The 10,000-nt window shown below is 38.1% G+C and overlaps 1 protein-coding gene across 4 annotated transcripts in view; it reads right to left on the reverse strand.

The window, feature by feature from the left end:
- The window catches only part of LOC138036170 (uncharacterized), a 55,569-nt gene that overhangs the window by 3,385 nt on the left and 42,184 nt on the right, over positions 1 to 10,000 (reverse strand). The window contains exon 6 of one of the 4 annotated variants that reach the window (XM_068882531.1): positions 5,858 to 6,121. The exons of the other annotated variants lie outside the window; for them this stretch is intronic. Within the exon in view, the coding sequence (XP_068738632.1) occupies positions 6,046 to 6,121 (76 nt within the window). The 3' untranslated portion in view covers positions 5,858 to 6,045. Of the gene's footprint in view, positions 1 to 5,857; positions 6,122 to 10,000 lie in introns of those variants that run through there. 4 annotated transcript variants of the gene reach the window in all.

Genomic DNA, 10,000 nt, shown 5'->3' on the forward strand with positions numbered 1-10,000 from the left:
CTTTTCTAGATATCAACGTTTCTATTAGAGGCAACGTGCTATGTACTAGTGTGCACTACAAACCTACTGATTCACACAGTTATTTGTTGTATTCATCGTCACATCCATCACATGTCAAGAACTCCAGCCCTTATTCTCAATTTCTTAGACTTCGACGTCTATGTAGTGATGACTCCGATTTTTCCAGCAAATCAGAGGAGATGTGCCAGTTCTTCGAAAAACGTGGCTATCCTGTCTCTGTGGTCAAAGCGGGCCATCATCGCGCCCAACAATTTGATCGACAGTCATCACTACAAACGTCACAAAAAGATAAGAATGACAGAATTCCATTCACCCTCACTTTCCATCCTCATAATCACGCAGTCAAAAGCATCATTCTTAGTAATTTTAAATTACTCCAAAATGATCCCGTGACTGGTAGAATCTTTTCGCAACCTCCACTTATTTCATTCAAACGCGACAAAAACGTAGGCAACTTTTTAGTTAGAAGCGCGCTCAAAACTAACGAGCAACCCGGCACTTTCAAATGCGCGCGCTCACGATGCAAAACTTGTCTTTTCATTGTTAACACTAGCAAGATATCGGGACCTAAGCGATCTGTTAAGATCACCGATCGTTTCACATGTACCTCCGCAAATGTCATTTATTGCATAACCTGCACGTTATGCAATAAATTATACATTGGTGAGACAGGTAGACGACTAGGTGACCGATTCCGCGAACACCTTCGCGATGTTGAGAAGAATGACAAGGATGCATCCAAGCCAGTCGCTCGCCATTTCAATCTGCCTAACCACTCCAAAAAACACATGGCTATCTGCGGCCTTTCCCTACATCTAGGTACGACGGAAAGCCGCAAGAATCTGGAACAAAAATTTATCTTTCAAATCGGCACCCTTAATCCTCACGGTATTAACGAACGCTTTCATTTAACTAATATATTCCTATTTTTCACGTTGCCATGTTACCACCAATAGCGTAGCTCCTACTCTACTATAAAAACTACACGTAACCCATAATCCCTCGATTCGCTCTGACGAAGGGCTAACGCTCGAAACGTCAGCTTTTACAATCTCTGTACGGTGGCCAATTTACATTATCAACTCCGTTGATAAAACCAAATTTTTGTTTAAATTAGCTGTGTGAGTCGCTTTGTAACTAAGTCAGACAATTCTTTGTGGAGTGACTATCCCCCAGGCGCGTAGCTTTGTCATATTATGAAACTTTATTTAGGGAAATATACTTATAGGTATCGTAGAATTGTGAGTGCTGAGAAAAAAACATTTTCTGGGAGTTGAGTTATTTCATGGGATCAAATCGATAGATTTCTCTTGAAGCCAGGTCAAATTAACATTCTCTTCCATCCAACATCGCCTCAAGAAAAGTAAAACGACAGGAAATGATGAATTTGTCCGCATCCAGTCGACTTAACTGAACACTATTGACAAGACTGAAAGCCTGAGACACAGTCATGACGTTTGCAGTCTCTTGCGAAACGAAGTTTATCCAGCGAGTTACATGAATGTACTACGTTCACCATGCTAAGCACAGCCTAGGACTCGGATAAAGTAGACTACACGCGCCGTGAGCGTAAACTGGGTTGCCTGTGGTACGTGTTAAAAAAATAAATGAAGGCACTGAGTTGGGTGGTACTGAAATGTAGCGTTCCACTAATTAGATTTTTTTAAGTAGGAGTTAGGGGGGTGATGTAGACCATTTGAGGGGTCACCAGATTGTCATAGCAATGGCATTTGGCTCATACGTACACACGTTGAATTATTTTGTAATGTTATGTCCCGTTTTGGCCAAAGGGGAGGGTTATGTTTCCAAATGTGCTGTCGGAAGTAGAGTAGCAATGCCAAAGTTAGAAAATCTGATTAGCATAAAGGAAAAAGGAAAGGAACTTTGTTTAAGTGCTTGCTTGCTGTGCCGCGGAGCTTCAGAAAAACTTTCGGTGACAGATCATTTGAGCATGCAGCACCGAGACTTTGGAACACCATCCCGCTTGAAATCAGGGAATCCGCCAACATTGATATTTTCAAGAGGAAACTGAAAACTCACTTTTTTAAACTTGCTTATTATCAGTAATTTTCTATGTCGTTTTCTGTTTCATTTTCTCTATTCTTTTTCAGTCAGAATAGGATTTTTATTATGTAAAGCGCTTTAGAATATTTTATAGTTTTAGCGCTATATAAGTGTTATTTATTTATTTATTTATTTATTTTTTATTTTAAGTGTCTAGTCCTTCTAGCGCTGGAGCGCTAATTGGGGACACTGTAAACTGAAATGAACAATGAAAGTAAATCAAGTCAAATGTCGGTTTTTGAGGAGAGGGGATACTAGAGTACCCGGAGAAAACCTCTCGGTGCAGAGTAGAGAACCAACAAACTCAACCCACATATGACGCCGAGTCTTGGAATCGAACCCGGGCCACATTGGTGGGAGGCGAGTGCTCTAACCACTGCGCCACCCCTGCATAAAATGCTCATCATAGCTCAGCTCGGTTGAGACGACATTATTAAAATGGAAACTTGTTGGTTTCCATACTTAAAAGGGGAGGTTCAGGAAGGCAGGGAAAGCGTTGTAAAACTAAGTTAATGTGACTGGGATATGACAAATGCGGACTAACCTATGGACTAACCTATGGACTATGGACTATGCAAAAACCGGGAAGAGATCCGTGATTCTTTGCTGTGCAGGTAAATAAATGATTACAATTCGCGTGCCAAGTGTCAAATTCTCTTGTGAATAACAATTGCGCTGTTGTTGATGCAGTAAGGAACAGTAATGATTTCATATTCGCATGTTATTGTTTTAATTCTCCTTCCATTCTCAGGCAGGAAACCGTTGCTTCCGGTTGAGTCTGTCGTTCCATGTCCGCCTGACAAACTTCATGGCTTCTTGACCAACGATTTAAACCGTTCAATTTTAGCCCAACGCTTTGTTTTTGATGGTCAGAGGCTTGTATTTTCCTAGTGAATTAATCGTGATGGATTCATTTTATTTTCTCGTTGGACCACATAGCTGGATTTCAGTGCAAAAATATGCCTATATCTACCGTTTAAATACCGTGAAAATACGTTTAACAATGCTATATTTAAGTGGTCTTGAACTATATTCTCGTTAATATCGAGTATATTCTTGATGTGTATGCGGCTTGAATGCACAATTATCAAACAAAACAAAACGAAACGATCAAAGGTTAAGACAATACTTTTCCAGTCTCGGAGGCATAAGAAACGAACTCAAAGCAGTCAATCAAAAAGTCACATTAACCATTTTCTAAGGCCTTCAGGATGCCACATTTTTTCCACGTTCTCGATGATTGAGAGTTTTTTTTATCAAAAAGTAATAGAAGTTGTCTTGCTGCTTGAAAAGAAAACCGCAAAATTTTGTTCCCAGCGGAAATTTCAGTCCGAATTCGCGCCGCAAAAATTTGTTCCCGCAAACCTCAAACAATCGCCAATCCGCAAAATAAAAGTCCCACAATATTTTCATGCTACACAATAACAGTAAAAGGCAAAAACTCTAAATTTCGAATTCTCAGCGAAAGATTCATGACAATCGATCCTAAAAACACTAAAATTTCTGGGGAAGGACATGATGTTCACGTGCTAGGCAACCAGAAAGGTGCACGTGATCACCTTGTTTCAATGTTCTTGTTTATAATAAATAACGAATGTTAGATCGTTCGTCGCTTTTAGAGTTAAACAACGTATCTTTTAGCCAAGAAACGTATGTCTTTCGTTTTTTAATTTTGTTATAATATTTAACTGAATATTTATATTTCATCTGTCGGGTCGGGAAGCCTTCTTTGTCAGGTTATTGACCCGAGATTGGACTCTTCTCTGAACAATGTTGATCAATCCATTCACTGAAGAACCATTTCTTTCAATCATGAAGCAAAAAAATGGGCAACAAGCTTCCTTTCAAATAATTCTTGACTAACAAGAATTTGTCAAATTTCAATTTTCTTTTTTTTTTTTACCAGAAGACTGTGCATAGTTGAGTACAAATAAATAAAATTATAAGTAGCCAGAAAATTGTAAACACAGACTATTCAAGGTGTTCGATTCCGTCTCTGGTATCCAACTCGAAAAAGTTACCAGAGAATTTGCCGTTTGGTTTCAGTGTTGTACATAACAGCACAGTTTATATAATATTAACAAGAACTCGACGAAGAGGTAAATCAGCGACTAAATTGTGGCGAGTGGCAATGTTTATTTCAAGCTTCTTATGCAAATTTTGGACAGAGGATATTAAATTACAAAAAATATTCCACTTACAAGTCGTTAAAAAGCTTTATTTTGGGGCGTTCATTTGAACGAAAAATGTCACAAAAACCTTTTCCAGTGTAAAATGTATTGAAACAAACAAAATATTTGATATTAGCGGCAAAAAACCCTTTCTGTTTCAATTGCGTCCGTGCAAACAAGAAGCAACAGCAATTAAATAAATTTCAGTCTCATAGTTCAAGATCTTAAAACCCTTTTCGGAAGAACCTTGACCGTGAATAATCAAGCACAAAAGAGACAACAAGCTTTCTTTCAAATAATTCTTCATTGTCATATTTCCAAATTTTTTTTTTTTACCTGAAGACTGTGCTGAGTTGAATACAAAATAATTGTAAATTTCCAGGCAACTGAGATGCGACTTCAGTAAACATGTGATGCATTCGAGGGGGTCGATTCCTTTTACACCCCTACAGAATTTGTCATTTGGTTTCAGTCTTGTACAGTTAGCCAAATAACATTAGAAACAAAGCTCACTTGGTGGTATCTGACGGCGAAAGATGCAACTGTTGTCGAAGACTATTACTCGTCGCTTTGAAGATTCCAGATATTTATTTTTCACCGCCTGTCTTGTTTATCCGATTGACTTTCCATCAATTTCCACTAAAACGCCATTCGCGTTGCAATGACTTTCGACGCCATTGCGGGTTCAGTTAAATATTCTACTGTGTCCACCGGATAAACTCTATGCATTTCTAGTACCCCCTCAAACTTACCACACATACGCGCAGAGGCCTCTACACACAAAGACACTACTTAGCAGGGGAGGGACAGGAAAGACTTTTCATGAAAAGGAAAAATAATTAAAAAACGACGAAATGAAACGCAGATTCCGACTGGGTTTGGCAGCCCAGTAATAAGAGCAGTACATTCCAATTGTCCTAAAAGAGTTCGCGAACGACTCAGAGCGATCAAATCAAAGCAAAAATAGAAGACAATGGATTTGCTAGTTTTAAGGAAAACAATGCCAATAATCTAACACAAAAAAATCAAAAAAACTAATATGAAATCAAGAGTATTCTAACTTAGGTGAACTTTCTTACCGAATAATGAAGGTTTCTAATGTCGAAATACAGTGTAAAGACAGTCAAGACATACATTTTTCCTAGCAATGATCAAGAAAAGTTCGCTTTACGGATCATAACGAAAAAGTCGAAGTGTTCTCGCGTGGTAATCGGAATTAATATTGTTTTACGATATTCTGATAGTTCTAAAATTGGAGGACTGTTTGAGAACTATAGAATCTTTATTTGTACCTAATATGTATAATGTTATTACGAAGGAAATGTGTATTAGTGGCAATCAACTTGATTTTTTTCATGGGCTCCTTCATTTAAAAACAGGGGACCTGGCTAAGAACAAATGAGAGGTTTTGCAAACACAACAAAAAGGATGCAAGGGTATACCGGCTCCCGTTTCAGATGAGATATAGAAGGAAAGGAAAGGAAAGGAACTTTATTTAAGTGTCTAGTCGTTCTAGCGCTGGAGCACTAATTGGGGACACTGTAAACTGAATTAACAATTAACACAAATGAATTCAAATGTTGGTTTTTTGAACTTCTACACACTTCACGGTATAGTTAGAGTATTGGGTATTGTGGGTTCTCTATATGGACATTTGCCTGTGTTACTGCTAATAAAGGCAGACTACGCTTCACACTAGGCACACGCATATTGACCTCTGAATGTCTTACCAGGCACATAGCTATGGTCAGCTATGTCATAGTTTGAAAGTGTATTTGGGTCAACAAACTTACAGGTATTGTAGCGCACTAAGTCCTGAGAAAACATTTTCTGGGAGGTGAGTTATTTCATTGTTGTGAAGCCGTCTAGAAATGAAAACATGAAACGTAATGTATATGAAAACTAATCAGAAACTAAGTAACGAAGTTTTAACTCACGTTAACACTACTTTTTAAAGTACACTCAGCAACACTACAGAATTCGAACTAAACAAGAACAATTCCATGCATTCATTTTAGCTTTTATTGCAGTTTCGTTCTCAGCATTCGCTAATCACGGCTTCAATTCATTCTACTTAGATAAGAGCCGTACATTTAAACCCAAATGACCTCCATGGAGCCCACGCGATCTACTCAGAGCGATCAAATCAAAGGAAAAATGGATGACAGTGGACAATTCTTAGTGGAGTATCCAGGTGCAATGCTTTGTCATGTTGTGAATTCGAATTAAACAAGAACAATTCAATGAATTTCATTTTCGCTTATATTGCGGTTTCGTTCTCAGCATTTTCTGATCACGGCTTTACTCGATTCTACTTACTTAATAGATAAGAGCAATACAATTAATTCCAATTGTCCTCCATAGGGTCTACGGGAAATACTCAGCGCGAACAAATGAAAACAGAAATGGATGACAGTGGATTTGATAGTTTCAAAGAAAACAATAACAAAAACTAAAACAGAACACAAAAAGCTCGAAAAATCATACAAATCAAGAGCATTCACACAAAGGTAAAGTGGTCCTCACCAACTGGCTAATGGGCGGACGGAGGAAAAAAAACAAGAATATTTCTAGGCAGATGCTAAGGAGTTGCCTTAGTGTGTGCTGTTAACGTAGACTTCTGATTTCTAAACAAGGATTTTAATGACCAAATCAGTGCAATTGAAACGCATACATTTTTCCGTGAGCGTTAATGAAAAACCTTCTCTTTACGGATCATAAAGTAAAAAATCGAAGTTTTCGCGCATAGTGTTCGGAAATAATAGAGTTTCATGATGTCCTGGTTGTTTTAAATTTGGAGGACTTTTTGAGAACTATAATGATCTTTATTTCTGAATAATAATAATAATAATAATAATAATAATAATAATAATAATAATAATAATAATGATAATCATAATTTTAAACTTAAGCAAGCCTAATTAGACATTATAAAAAATCACAAATTCACTTCTATAATTCATGCAATCGTTTGGAGTAAACATTTATTGAAATGGAGAGTTGAGGCGAAGACTTCCTGTCAAACCTCTGATTCATGACCGGACCGTTGATCGAAATTTGGAAGGAATGCTCTTTCGCGTTAAACTGGTTCGGCCCGTCCCAGCAGACAGAAACAGACGTGATGGTTTGCAAAGAAGGCAAGAATTATGCGCCACTGCGTTTTTATCGATGAGTGCGGCTACAACATCTGGACTGCCAGAAATCACGGGAGGGTGAGGCAGGGTGAGCGTGCATATAGACAAGTATGCGGCCAGCGAGGACGGAACGTGACAGTGGCCCTAGCAGTATCGCCCGTTAACGGCCTGGTGTTTCATTCCGCCTAGATCGGCGGGATGAATGCACCTCACTTTAACGACTTCTTGGCCCAGACGAGGCAAAACCTGGACCCCCACGAAGAGGTTATCTTCATTTACGACAGTGCTCCAGCACATCGAAATCCCGCCATCCCCGCGGCCAATACCGAGCTGGAGACGCTTCCGGCCTACAGCCCATTCCTGAACATGGTGGAGCAGGCAATCAGCTCACTGAAGGCAGCGATAAAAGGAGACGGATCGAGGCCCGAAATTCAGGCTCGAATGGAAGACAGAGCGGAGGCCAGACGTCTAGATATCCCGTTAGGAGAGATGCGAACCCGATTGCTACTCGATGCTCTTCAGCGCTGCATAGGTGTTATAACTGCTGCTAAGGCCTACCAGTGGTTTAGGTTCATGCAAACCTTAACCTAGTTGCCACGCTGTCTTAATGGGGAGGAAATTGAAGGCTAGTAACGTACTTTGCATTTATCTACAAAGTTCCCTTCATTTGTTTACAAATTCATGCTGATTATGTAACGTTTTTATTCGAAGAAAGATTTTTGCGAAAAGAATATAAAGAACACTTTGTTGTTTGTATAAGCGCGCTAATGATTATCAACAAAATGTTATTGGTTGTTCATTGATGCTATATTTATTGAATATATTGTTCACTGAGATGATTGCCCGATCACGCAAAAGAATACTCTTTTGATGTTATTGAATTTACAATGGGCGCAAATGAAAGTTGCTTTGACGAATTTGAATTTCGCAAGACGTTAATGAAAGTCTTAAAACTTAATTGAATGTTTACAATTATGGAGATATCCTTGTGGAGGGTGCATTTCGCGCAATTGAATGCCGATTACAAATAAATAAATAAGTCAATCAATAAATTCGTTTATTTAACACTCTCGCAGTCAAGGACTGAATTACAGTGCTGGTCAGAGCAATACATAGTACAATTATAAAAAAAATAGAAATAGATAGCACGAAACAATACAATTGATATAATTGGATTTACTATTACGTTGACGCAGCAGTCGCATATTTCACAATAACGAAATTACCGAAACGGTTAGTTTTCGTCACCAAAGCGGCATTAGGTTTAGGTCTTAGATTGTAATGAGAGGACTGGCTAATTATGCGTTTATGTATAAGCGGATGCAGCGGATTTTCCGGGGAGACTTTCAGTACAAACTTTGTGCATGCTGTTGTTCTACGCTCCTGAAGGGTAGGAATACCAGCCCTGGTTAACGCATTCACATAAGAAATAAGGGGGAATATAATCGCTAAAGCGCGCCTCTAAATCCTCTCCAGATCTTGTGACAAATATTTGGAAAAGTTGGCGAAAACGACACAGGCGTACTCCAAAATAGAGCGCACGAGAGAGAAATAGATGCTAACAAGGTCTCCCTGTGGAACACCGCATTTCCTAAGTTGCCTGATTGCGTAGAGGCGTCTGTTAGCTGTCTTCACTACGTACTCGCAGTGAGCAGCCCATGAGACGTCATTAGAGATATACACACCGAGTTGCCACCGGTGACAATGGGTTGGAGCTCTCAGCTATTATAGTGAAGAAAGTTAACACGCATCTCTTTACATTTTACTGGATTAGGCTGCATGTTGTTGTTATTAGCAAATTCTTGAACATCCGAGACGATGTGGCGCATTATTGGTGAATTCCTGGGTATAACTTTCATTATTGTAAGATCGTCAACAAACTTCGCTCTCAGGCTCCAATTGTTAACAAGCTCATTCACCACCACTGCAAAAGGGATGGGCGCTAGTTTGTGCCTTGATTGGCGCAAATGAAAGTATTTTCGCATTAGACTGACTTTTAGTGCAAATGATTGCATATTTTCTCCAAATGAACAGCAAAAGGTGTACGTACATGTAGTAAAGCTAAAAATAATAAATGAAAAGAAAAAATTAAATAGACATGATAACATCACTGTCGGGATAAAAATGTAACGACATTAGTTTAGTTATACATTGTCTTTTTGCTACATTGATTGTCATTGTGGCTTTATTAATTCTATTGTTATTAAATTGTTTGAAATAGTAAGCAGACATGAATACACAGGCGTCGAGTCGTTTTTTTTTTTTAATCAGAATACTATTTATTGTAAAATGTAAATAATTGAATGTAATAATCATGTAAATATTCAGTTTCTTTTAGCCTTCTTAATCTTGTAAGTAATTATTGTGAAGTTTTAATAAATTTTTATAGATAATAATAATAATAATAATAATAATGCACTACATGTACAAATTATTATTATTATTATTACTATTATTATTATTGTTATTATTATTATTGTTATTGTTATTATTATTGTTATTATTATTAAATCATTTTTTGTCCAAAGGGGAGGGTTATGTTTCAAATGTGCTGTCGGAAGTAGAGTAGCAATGTCAAAGTTACTAAATCTGATTTGTGGCTCAGCTCGG

This window comes from Montipora capricornis, unplaced genomic scaffold (assembly GCF_036669925.1).
Source record: "Montipora capricornis isolate CH-2021 unplaced genomic scaffold, ASM3666992v2 scaffold_464, whole genome shotgun sequence".
Classification (NCBI taxonomy): Eukaryota; Metazoa; Cnidaria; class Anthozoa; order Scleractinia; family Acroporidae; genus Montipora; species Montipora capricornis.